The sequence below is a fragment of the Pelobates fuscus genome, chromosome 6, assembly GCF_036172605.1.
Source record: "Pelobates fuscus isolate aPelFus1 chromosome 6, aPelFus1.pri, whole genome shotgun sequence".
Lineage (NCBI taxonomy): Eukaryota > Metazoa > Chordata > Amphibia > Anura > Pelobatidae > Pelobates > Pelobates fuscus.
This window is the reverse complement of record NC_086322.1, coordinates 138,700,554-138,713,279: the sequence shown is the minus strand read 5'-3', so window position 1 is coordinate 138,713,279 and position 12,726 is coordinate 138,700,554. Positions and strand designations below refer to the sequence as shown.

General features: G+C 43.4%; 1 protein-coding gene across 1 annotated transcript in view; it reads right to left on the bottom strand.

Moving 5' to 3' along the window:
• Positions 1–12,726, bottom strand: part of ENPEP (glutamyl aminopeptidase) — a 63,911-nt gene that overhangs the window by 32,356 nt on the left and 18,829 nt on the right. Inside the window, exons 2-4 of the mRNA XM_063458356.1 lie at positions 8,459–8,600; positions 3,231–3,362; positions 1,716–1,836 (exon numbers count right to left, since the gene is read on the bottom strand). Coding sequence (XP_063314426.1) covers positions 1,716–1,836; positions 3,231–3,362; positions 8,459–8,600 — 395 coding nt within the window. The remainder of the gene's footprint in view (positions 1–1,715; positions 1,837–3,230; positions 3,363–8,458; positions 8,601–12,726) is intronic.

Genomic DNA, 12,726 nt, shown 5'->3' with positions numbered 1-12,726 from the left:
GTAAAAACCAATGTATAGTCTAAATAAAATAAATAGAAATAGTATTGTAACTATTTTTGGGAATGTTAGCAGCTAAAACAAAAGAAATTTCCCAATTCCTATGTAGAGATGTCAGTATAGGTTTCAGCGCTTAGTTGATAATCCCCTTATTGGTAATAAGGGTGTCAGTATATGATAAATAATGAAACATATGTGAATAAGGTCAAAATAAAATGAAAAAATAAAAATAAGAACAACTAAAGTTCAAAATAATTGTGGAAAAATACCAATACAAAAGAAAGTCCAAAGTCTGCAATATCTGAGTGTAAGTCCTGCAAAAAAGAGTCCAATAATGTAGTGGGAGCTTGGGGTCCAAATGTATGCGGAATTACACGAATAAAAATATGATACTCATCGTGGAACAGAAGAAAGAACCCGTGCTCACTCGTTATAAATTCACACTGAAGCTCCGGTTCCCCCAGGAGGACAGCAGCTGCCTGGTGCACTAAGGAGGGCTGTCTGTGATGGCACTTGTTATGTGGAGGGCGGGACCATGTGCGTCTCCAATCAATAACACTCACAAGATGGCTTCAGTGTGAATTTATAACGAGTGAGCACGGGTTCTTTCTTCTGTTCCACGATGAGTATCATATTTTTATTCGTGTAATTCCGCATACATTTGGACCCCCAGCTCCCACTACATTATTGGACTCTTTTTTGCAGGACTTACACTCAGATATTGCAGACTTTGGACTTTCTTTTGTATTGGTATTTTTCCACAATTATTTTGAACTTTAGTTGTTCTTATTTTTATTTTTTAATTTAATTTTGACCTTATTCACATATGTTTCATTATTAATCATATACTGACACCCTTATTACCAATAAGGGGATTATCAACTAAGCGCTGAAACCTATACAGGCAGCTTCCGTAAGTGGTTGTTATTAACAATAGCTGATAACTAGTAGTGGCTACTAAATACTAACTGGTTTTCATCCTTGTTGCTGGTTTTTACCAGCTGACTGCCAATAATGTCTGGTCACAGAGATAACGACTGCTCACGATTTAGCCATTTTGTGCTGTCCCAGATGCATGTCTATGAAACGTTTGAGGTAAATATTTGCTATGTGATTTATGATTTATTCTTTTAAAGGGACACTATAGTCACACGGACAACTACAGCTTAATGTATTTGTTCTGGTGAGTATAGTCAGTGATTGCAAGCATTTTAATGTAAACACTGCCTTTTACTGCCTTGTAACACCTCTAGTGGCAGTCATTCGGGCGATAACTTTATACTTATAAAAAGACATGCTATATTTTCTTGAAACGTGTTTTAGGGTGCCAGTGCAATGTCATAAAGCTAACATTTTTTTCTATAGAATGTATAGGGTGTTATGTATTAACCAGAAGTTGACATCAAGGTTTGAGGGTTAAGTTGCAGCTAACTTTTTTTTTATTAGCTTGGTTTGTTACTCAAAACTCAACTGCTGGCTGTTTATTTTTTTTAACACCTGGTCTTCTAGCAATAGGTGAGAGGTATGTGGGAACCCTCACTGGATTCCCTTCATTAAAGTAAGCATCTGTCAATCTCACAGACTTTTAACCTAGCGGCTAATAGTGATGGGTGAGCTTTAAAATACTTTTCTATATTTTATTTCTTAGCAGACCACTGTAAAGTCATTACATTAATTTAAACTATTATTGTGTGTATGCAATAAACTTGAATACATACCCAACTTTGGTAATGAATAGGACATGTTGAAATAATCTTCAAAAAAGTCAAAGATAATTTTAGTGACATTAGCAGCATATTCAGCGGTATGTTTCTGTTCGGGTTGTACATAAATTCTTAGCTGGAAAAAGACAATGTAAACCCATTACAATCTAGCAAACAGGTCAAACAGGTCATGCAAAGGCATGTTTACCCACTGCGGTTATAAAATTGGATTGTAGTTTGTAAAATACACTTAATTGGAACTGAAAAAAAGATGGTACATATAAAGAAAAAAAAATTACAATGTGTTAAACATATTATGTTTCAAGTTTATGATTAAGTGTATAATCAAGGTAAAAAAACACCTATATTCGTGAATTTTCTGAAATTAGTATCTAAATAATTATTCTCTATGTTAAAACTTCAATGTATGATTTTTTTTAGTATAACAAAGACACTACAAAGTTACAAAAAGTAAATGTATTTATCGCCACAAAATACGAATTGTACATAAAGTTTTTTTATTTATAAAATAATGGTCCCATTGGCTGCTGGCCACAGCCAGCGTGGACTTCGCCACCCCGTCTATGACAAAGAACGGACCCTGACAGCATTAGCGCTGGAGACTGAGCATGTCCACTTGTTCCCTCCTCTTTGTTTCCCCCTTTTACCCTTCTTTCCCCCCTATTCTTCTTTTTTTCTTTCTCTCCTTCTTTAAGGCTATGGGATATATATCAAGTTAATACAATCTGTTCCCCTGCATGAGATTAAGTCTGAAATGACAATGTCGTTTGCATTCTGTTTTACCTCTCATTGATCCAATGTTCCTTTTCCCTGCTGTATAATAAGGGACCTGCGAGTCCCTTTCTCTTATGGTTTGGGACGTGCAAGTCTCCTAATAAGGAAATATATTGCTTTTTTGTGATAACTGCTTTCATTTATCATTTATGTCTGACATAACTACTGGGGACCTGCGCGTCACATTCTATATGGTTTATTTATGTTTGCTTTACAACTAAAATTTAAAAAAAATGAAACAAAAAATGTCAATTTAAATATGTTTACAAAAATTATATATAAAAAATATAGAAAAACAAGACTGCATATGACAGATGGCTGGATATAAGAAGGTATGAATGTATAGCCTGCAGGCAGAGGCATTTACTAGTAGAGATGCATTAACATAGGAGAGCCACCTAGAACATGTAGTTAAGAATAGCCCCCCAGTTTCCCCTGAGCCTCATCATGCCTATGGGCGATGTAATACCCACAGCTGGGTAGGTATAACATGCTAACAGGTTTCCATGGTCAACATCTGTATGCTACTTACATTAGCTTCCATTGATACAGACCATCAGATAGCATTTACAGTTTCGTGACGTGTAAGTGTGTCAAGAAAAAAATACACCTTTTCTAATTAATTGCCACAGCAACTCTATTTCAGGTTCACATAGCATATGTGCAATATAAATAGCAAATTATTATTCTATAAAACCTTTTAATTGGACTGCATGATCAAAAATTTTAACTTACAGGAATCCCCCGTTTCGATATTTCTTCTAAATATGTGAACTGATGTACTGCAAAACACACCAAATAGGTGCTCATGGGAACTGATTTCATAAACACGGTTTTGATCCATCCGTTTCCAAGGTCCTCAGTCGCCTAAAGAAAATAATAAGCCCAATATTACACGTTTATTATTATTAACATTTATATAGCACTGACATATTCCTAAGCAGTTTACATTTATAGAAAGGGGATATTTAGGGGTTCAGTAGCTTAACAATTGATCATATATACATTAAGATTAAAGGACCACTCTAGTGCCAGGAAAGCATACTCGTTTTCCTGGCACTAGAGTGCCCTGAGGGTGCCCCCACCCTCAGGGACCCCCTCCCGCCCGGATCTGGAAAGGGGAAAGGGGTTAAATCTTACCTTTTTCCAGCGCTGGGCGGAGAGCTCTCCTCCTGCTCTCCTCCTCCGATCCGCCTCTTCTCCTCCCCGTCGGCTGAATGCGCACGCGCGGCAAGAGCTGCGCGCGCATTCAGCCGGTCACATAGGAAAGCATTCATAATGCTTTCCTATGGACGCTTGCGTGCTCTCACTGTGATTTTCACAGTGAGAATCACGCAAGCGCCTCTAGTGGCTGTCAGTGAGACAGCCACTAGAGGAAAAAGGGGAAGGCTTAACTAATTGATAAACATAGCAGTTTCTCTGAAACTGCTATGTTTATAAAACAATTAGTTAACCCTAGCTGGACCTGGCACCCAGACCACTTCATTAAGCTGAAGTGGTCTGGGTGCCTAGAGTGGTCCTTTAACAATAAACAACAAAATGATTATACCTAGAATAAGAGTAAGATTTTTTTAGGAATACTGTCTCATAGAAGCAATGGTAAACCATGCATACCTTTAATGTCATTCCTTTTGAGATTGTAAACATGTTTGGGCAGGGCCCTCTTAAACTACTCTTTCTGTATGTCAAATGTTTTTTTGAACAAAATTACAAATGCAATTTAAACATGACCTGTGATGCAGGAGTTAAAGCAATACCAGATCCAACAGATCCAAATAGAGTATGAAAAATAATACAGAAAATGGACACCATTGTTCTATAGGGTAATACATATTCTGTATAAGAATCATAGATATTTTCCCATAATGCACTGTGTGCACTATATATACACACACACACAAAATACAGAAAACACATGTGTTCCGATGACGAATCTCCCTGCCTCTCTGTCTTTCTGTTTTCTTAAAATCAAAAGGCTCTTGCAGAAGCGGGCAGCGTAACTGCTGATTGGCTGAGAGCAGTAAGCTGATGCTCTCAGCCAATCAGCGACTCCCCATTCATAAAACTGACTTGAAAAGAAACATTCAGACAGGGCCGGGCTGGGAGAAAAATTCGGCCCGGGCATATTTTTATCACAGAGGCCCACTAAGAAGGGGGCGGGGCAGAGCACGCCCCCTCTCAAAGTGAGCATGTTGGTTCAATGCTCTTCCAGGGCAGACCATGCTCTAGCATGAGAAAAAAAAACTGTATTTGTTCTGCACAGTGCAAGCAAATTTAATAACATGCTTGCACTGTGTTTCCTTGCAACTTGTCTCTGGTGTCTCTATAAATGGATACCAGGAGACAAAAATGCCAGGAAAGAGTATTGTGCATGTGTTTGGAGTCTGCTTGTGGTATTGCGTGTGTGTAGAGTGAGCTGATTGTGGTGTGGTATTGTGTAATAAGGTTAGTTTTAAAGTGTGTGTTTAGGGGTGTAGTATGTGTTTGCTTACAAGGAATCGTGTGTGTGTGTGTATAGGGGATCCAGAGTGTGTATGTTAAGAGTGTAGTGTGTGTGTGTGTGTGTGTGTGTGTGTGTATGTGTATAGGAGTCTAGTGTGTGTTTGAAGGACCCAGAATGTGTAGGAGATCTAGTGAGTGTGTGTTTATAACGGATTCAGAGTGTATATAGGGATCTAGTGTGTATGTGTGTAGATGATCCAGATTGGGGTAAGGGATCTAGTGTGTGTCTGGAATGTAATGTGTTTAGGGGTGCAGTATGTGTGTGAGGGGTGCTGTGTGTGTGTGTGTATGTATATTTTTATATATATATATGTGTGTGTGTTTGGAACTATTGTGTATGTGTGTGGTGCAGTGTGTTGGGGGGGTTCTGTGTGTATGTGAGGGGTGCAGTATGTGTGCGTGATGGATGCTGTGTGTGAAGGATGCTGTGTGTGAGGGGTGCTGTGTGTGAGGGTGCGGTATGTGAGGGTGTGGTGTGTGATGTGTGTGACAGTGCTGTGTGTGAAAGTGCTGTGTGTGGTGTGTGTGAGAATGCTGTGTGTGGTGTGTGTGAGAATGCTGCGTGTGAGAGTGCTGTGTGTGATGTGTGTGACAGTGCTGTTTGTGATGTGTGTGACAGTGCTGTGTATGATGGGTGTGAGAGTGCTGAGTGTGATAGTGCTGTGTGTGAGAGTGCTGAATGTGCTGTGTGTGAAAGTGCTGTGTGTGAGAGTGCTGTGTGTGAGAGTGCTGAGTGTGATGTGTGTAAGAGTACTGTGTATGATGTGTGTGTGAGAGTGCTGTGTGTGAGAGTGCTGTGTGTGTGTGTGTGAGAGTGCTGTGTGTGATGGGTTAGAGAGTGTTGTGTGTGCTGTGTGTGAGAGTGCTGTGTATGATGTGTGTGAGAGTGCTGTGTGTGAGAATGCTGTGTGAGATGGGTGTGAGAGTGCTGTGTGTGATGGGTGTGAGAGTGCTGAGTGTGAGAGTGCTGAGTGTGAGAGGTGTGAGAGTGCTGAGTGTGAGAGTGCTGAGTGTGATGGGTGTGAGAGTGCTGAGTGTGAGAGTGCTGAGTGTGATGGGTGTGATGGGTGTGAGAGTGCTGAGTGTGAGAGTGCTGTGGGTGAGAGTGCTGCGTATGATGTGGGTGAGAGTGCTGTGGGTGAGAGTGCTGTGTATGATGTGGGTAAGAGTGCTGTGGGTGATGGGTGTGAGAGTGCTGAGTGTGATGGGTGAGAGTGCTGTGAGTGATGGGTGTGAGAGTGCTGAGTGTGATGGGTGAGAGTGCTGAGTGTGATGGGTGAGAGTGCTGAGTGTGATGGGTGAGAGCGAGTGTGATGGGTGAGAGTGCTGAGTGTGATGGGTGAGAGTGCTGAGTGTGATGGGTGAGAGTGCTGAGTGTGATGGGTGAGAGTGCTGAGTGTGATGGGTGAGAGCGAGTGTGATGGGTGAGAGTGCTGAGTGTGATGGGTGAGAGTGCTGAGTGTGATGGGTGAGAGTGCTGAGTGTGATGGGTGAGAGTGCTGTGGGTGATGTGTGTGGGAGTGCTGTATAAATGTTAGAATGGAATTTGTGTGTGGGGGGGTAAACAAATAATATAACAGGCATTATGTCCCCCCTCCCTTCTTACCTTTAGCCTGGGAGGGGTGGGCTGGTACCTGAGACTGGGAGGCGGGGTGGCGGTGTTCCCTGGTGGTCCTAGTGGTGAGTGAACTCTAGCCTGCGGGCTAGAGTTCACTCTCGCGAGATCCGGTCGTTGCCATGGCAACACGCCGGATCTCGCGAGTGGAAGCCGGCGGAGCTACAAGTTAGAGCTCCGCTTGGTCCTCTCTCGAGGCAGGCTGGCTCCCTCCCTCTCTCCCAGCTCGGATAGTGCCGGCCATGCATAGACCGGCAGGGGAAGTTCTGGGACCTTCCCCTGCCGGCCTCAGCCCATGGCCACCGCGGCCCACCGGGCATTTGCCCGGTGTGCCCGATGGCCAGTCCGGGCCTGCATTCAGAAGTTGGGTTTTGGGGTTAAACTGTTCTCAGTTTAGAGTGAGCAAAGAGCTCCATTCTGTCAGCAAGCAGAGCGGACAGATAAAGTGAAGTAACATTTTTATTTAATTTACATTGTATTTTTTTTTTTTTTGGTATGATTTTATGCACGTAAAGTATTATAATGTAAACTGTAAAGTAGAAAACAGAGAAAGGTTGCGCCAAAGTTAAAAAATAACCAGTAAAAACTATACAACAATAAAAATAATAAAAAATAAGTTCCAATGTGTGTCAGAAGGTCAAATGGTTTTAGTCTCTAATTCCGCTGTGGGGGTGACTTCTCTTGTTGTAATGGTTCACACCGTCTCGTGATATGGAAGACACAAGAAGAGAGGACCAATCGTGCGGAGTGTATTACAGTAAACGTAGTAGTATTAAATCTTATGTATTACACTCACATTTAGATGAGCTATAGCCAGCTCTGGGTTTGTAGGCATATAGCGGAATAATCCCCGCTTACAGGATGTGTTGGTGCTTGTCCTCCAGGGGTTTGGTCCAACTTGCAGGAGAAGAAGATAAAAACAGCAGATAGTGCTCTCTGATAGTATTTATGGGTGATGAATAAAATAAGATAAAATATACTCACAAAAGAAGTGCAGGTCTCACTGCACTTTTTGGATAGCGTTAGTGGTATAATCCCCACTTCAGGATATGGGGATTATACCACTAACGCTATCCAAAAAGTGCAGTGAGACCTGCACTTCTTTTGTGAGTATATTTTATCTTATTTTATTCATCACCCATAAATACTATCAGAGAGCACTATCTGCTGTTTTTATCTTCTTCTCCTGCAAGTTGGACCAAACCCCTGGAGGACAAGCACCAACACATCCTGTAAGCGGGGATTATTCCGCTATATGCCTACAAACCCAGAGCTGGCTATAGCTCATCTAAATGTGAGTGTAATACATAAGATTTAATACTACTACGTTTACTGTAATACACTCCGCACGATTGGTCCTCTCTTCTTGTGTCTTCCATATCACGAGACGGTGTGAACCATTACAACAAGAGAAGTCACCCCCACAGCGGAATTAGAGACTAAAACCATTTGACCTTCTGACACACATTGGAACTTATTTTTTATTATTTTTATTGTTGTATAGTTTTTACTGGTTATTTTTTAACTTTGGCGCAACCTTTCTCTGTTTTCTACCTTGTATTCCTTGTATAGAGGGTTAGAGGGTTACCCTCTATAAGGTCGCTGCCTGTCCAAATATATTATTAGCGCTAACCTACACCCTTTTTTCTTTTAATGTAAACTGTAAAGTTTGTTTTAATATTCTGTTATTTTGGGGGTCTGGAACGGATTAATCTAATTTACATTAATTTAAATTTTGATTCGGTTTTCGAACAAATCGGTTCTCAAACAGCCTTCTGGAACGGATCAAAGTTCAAGTTCTGAAGTTCCACTGTACGTCAATTTTTTGTTTTGATATTTTGCATACCTGTATTGGCATATTTGACAATGCATTATACTCTTTCTCATGAATGATGGTTATGTTATATGTTGCTTTTTTGTTGGGTTCATCAAAGCAAGGGAAGGACTTCCGTGCATCAGTCGGTTCATGGTCCGCAGCTGCGATACTCCTTTTAAAAAGAAAACAAATATTTAATAAAGAGTTTGGGGTAAATATTTAGTGTTAGTACAGTGTATAGATTAATGTTTAGTGTTAGGGTTGGGGTTACAGTTTCATTACTACTAATCTTTCCGGCCCACCTTCCAGGATAGAGACGGGTAGGGCCGGACTGGCCCACCGGGGTACCGGGAAATTTCCCGGTTGGCCGCGGCACCTGGGACCAAGCAGACAGCCCAGATCATGTACTTTAAATCATTTTCCCTTTGGACTGTGCCTGCCTGTGTCAGTCCTAGGGGAGTAAAGAAGGAGGAGCTGGGGCTGCTGCAGATGCAATTAGGATGCCCACTCCTGGAGGGAGACCTGTCAATCTCCCTTACCTAAATTTAGTCTGCATGCCCTGCCTCTGAATGCAAGCCCCACCTCCTAAACAGAAGCTCCGCCTCCAGTGCAAAGCTCTGCCCCCACACGCACGTTGCTGACCTCTCTGGTAGGAAGAGGTCACAAAATGGCAACTTCACCCACCAGTGCCAGGTAAACTTCAGCCATGGCTGTGTGCGTGTGGCTGCTAGTGAGTGAGTTGTGTGTGTGTGCATGTCTGCTAGTGAGTGAGTTGTATGTGTGCACCTGCTAGTGAGTGAGTTGTGTGTATGTGTGGCTGCTAGTGAGTGAGTTGTGTGTGTGTGTGCCTGATAGTGAGTGAACATGTGTTTGTGTATGTGTGGGTGGCTGCTAGTCAGTGTGGTAGTGTTATGGTCCTGAGTGCTTCACATTTGTAACAGGCTGCTAGTGAGTGAGCTTGTATGTGTGTGGCTGCCAGCAAGTGAGTTTGTGTGTGTGTGGCTGCTAGTGAGTGAGCTTGTGTATGTGTGCGTGGCTGCTAGCGAGTGCGCTTGTGTGTGTGGCTGCTAGTAAGGGAACCTGTGTGTGTGTGTGTATGTGTGTCGCTGCTAGTGAGTGAACTTGTATGTGTATGCCTGCTTGTGAGTGAGCTTGCGTGTGTGTGTCGCCGCTAGTGAGTGAGCTTGTATGTGTGCGGCTGCTAGTGAGTGCACTTGTGTGTGTGTGCCTGCTAGTGAGTGTGCTTGTGGGAGTGTGTGTGGCTGCTAGTAAGGGAACCTTTGTGTGTGTGTGTCGCTGCTAGTGAGTGAGCTTGTGTGTGTGTGTGTGTCGCTGCTAGTGAGTGAGCTTGTATGTGTGTGCCTGCTCGTGATTGAGCTTTTATGAGTGTGTGTGGCTCCTAGTGAGTGAGCTTGTATGTGTGTGTGTGTGTCTGCTCCTGAGTGAGCTTTTGTGTGTGTTTGTGTGTGTGTCTGGTAGTGAGTGAGCTTGTATGTGTGTCTGTTCCTGAGTGAGCTTGTGTGTGTGCTTGCTCCTGAGTGAGCTTATGTGTGTGGGGCTGCTAGTGAGTGAGCTTGTATGTGTGTGTGGCAGTGAAATTGTCTGTAGTGAGCATGTGTGTGTCAGTGGGCTTGTCTGATGGAAGCATGTGTGTGTGTCAGTGAGCTTGTCTGTGGTGAGCATGTGTGTGACAGTGAGCTTGTCTGTAGTGAGCATGTGTGTGTTAGCTTGTCTGTAGTGAGCATGTGTGTCAGAGTGCATGTCTGTAGTGAGCATGTGGGTGTCAGTGAGCATGTGTGTGTGACAGTGAGCTGGGGTGGCAAGACATAGCCTTACATATTATTGGTTTATTATTGATCTTGCCATCTTCTCTCCACCCTGGACCTATGACCAGGCTCCAGGTTTCAGTAGGTAAACCTCTTCCTTCTGTAGAGCGAAGCAGGATCAGGAACAAGAGCTCTTATAAGAGCTCAGTAGCTAAGGGAGTATAAAGAGCCTAGCAATCCCTGTAGTGATTATAGCTGTGCCCTACAAACACGAGGCGAGGCTGCGAGATAGAGGGTCAAGTAGTTCTCTTTTAATCAGCACCAAAGGGCTTTCTTTTATCCTGGTTTTACACATATAGTACCACCCACATGGGTTTGTAGAACAGCCAATCAAACACGTACAATACAGTAAAACACCCCATTCATTTCCACAAAATCCTCCCCTCAGCCAGGAAAAATATACTTTTTACACATTTACTATAACTTTAAAACTATACATCTAATCTCCATAAAGCACATATTATTACTCAGCATACTTCAAATCCAAACATACTCAAAATTCAAGCAAATCCTTCCAGGGGTTAAAAAGATAGCTGAAAGTCCTTTGTGACCGACCGCAAGCATGCTTTCCTGCCCAAAAGAGTTCCATAGATTTGGGCTGTGTGGTCGGTCAATTTCACTCAGAAAAATGCACGAACGGGCACCATTCGTGCAAATAGCTTAGTCTCACTGTGCGAACGGTACTTAGACGCTGCGGCTGAAAACTAAGTGGAGGAGAAGGTAAGGGTCAGCGGTGTTCGTGCCGTTTTGCAGCTGATTTTAGTTCCAGAGATTTGGCTGCACACACCACTGACCGCGTTCGCCTGGATAAAGATGGCCGCCGCCACGTGTTCGTTTGCACGAAGGGCAGCCACCCAGCGGTCGGCAATTTACCTACAGCAACCTCCCAGCCTGGGAGGTAAATTAGCCGCACGCTTCCACTTCTGTGTGGTCCGCCTGTGCAGAACAAAGTATTTTAGGCACGAACAAAGTATTTTAGGGGGCTGGGGACACGGTCTTAAAGGGGCATAGTTCCCAAAAGTCTCAATATGTCCCCAGACGGTTCTTAAAAGGCTATACACACTAGGGCCATGGTCATGGGGAAGGAGGCTGGCAATTAGGCTTCTCCATAACCCAGGGAAGCAGGACCATTTGTCACATAAAATAACAGTTGCAAAAGGCATTTTGTAACAATAATATATATTTAATAAATATATTAATATAGATTTTTTATATATCTTTTTAATATTCTTTATTTTTTCCCCTCTGTTGGTTACTTCTTACTTCATCTGTGAACAAAATGAATGTACTGGAAATTAGATACAAGATATTTATGTTATATAATTATATTTAGTTGTACACCTTTTTGTACCATTTTGGTTATTCTGTGTGGCGAAAGTAACCTCAGCACTGGTTCTTGGAGGGGCCTGTTTTCCAGCCTCCTACCGTGTGACCAGTGGCGTACACACAATCCATGGGGCCCTGGTGCAAAACTGACCCATGGGCCCCTGTGATAAAACTTGGTTAAAACCACTGTTTGTGCCTTTTGGATTTCTGACATTATTTACTCAGTGACACTTCGAACTCCCGAAGCTGTTCAAAGTGGCACTTCGAACTCACGAACTCCTGAAGCGGTTTGAAGCGGAATTCGAACACGTGGCAGCGGCCATCTTAAGCCACAAGCACATTGAGCGGTGTTTGGTCGTCGAGTGTATAGAGTGTATGGAACTCAAATCGGACTCTCGACAGCGCGAACCCCGCTAAACACCTACCTGTCAGGATCGGGACAGGGATCCAACACGCAGAGTACAAACAGGTACAGGATACGTATACCGGACCTTAGAATGGCCGGACTAACGTACGGAGAATATAGAGAATAGTCAAAGACAAGCCGAGGTCGAGGGAACGAGAAGACAGGTAAGCGAGGAACAAGCCGGGTCAAGGGTAACAGAGATAAACAGAGTAAGTCAAACAAGCCGGGTCAGAACCAAAGGGATAACAGAAATACAAGAGCACTGAGATACTAGGCAGACTAGAACCACGACAGGGCAATGAGCAAATGGGAGAAGCAAGTTTAAATACCCTGGCTCGGAAGGGTAGACACGCCTCCGACGAGTCCTGATTAGTCTCTGAAGGATTGAGTGACAGGTCGTTCCGGGTTGGCGTCATGACGTCGGTTTCCGGACGTCATGCTAGAAAAGGAAGTGAGTCCCTCGCGGCCGGCGTTTACGTGACCGGATGGACCGCGAGGAACAGAGGAAACAGCCCGTCCGGACGGATGGACGTCTAAGTCTCTACCTCTCTCGGAGGTAGAGACTTCAGGTACCCTGACAGTACCCCCCTCTCAGATACGCCCACCGGGCGGAAGGAACCGGGACGAGATGGGAAGCGGGAGTGAAACGCCCTGCGGAGACAAGGAGCATGAACATCCTCCTGAGGTACCCAACTCCTCTCCTCAGGACCATATCCCTTCCAATCGACCAGATATTGTAC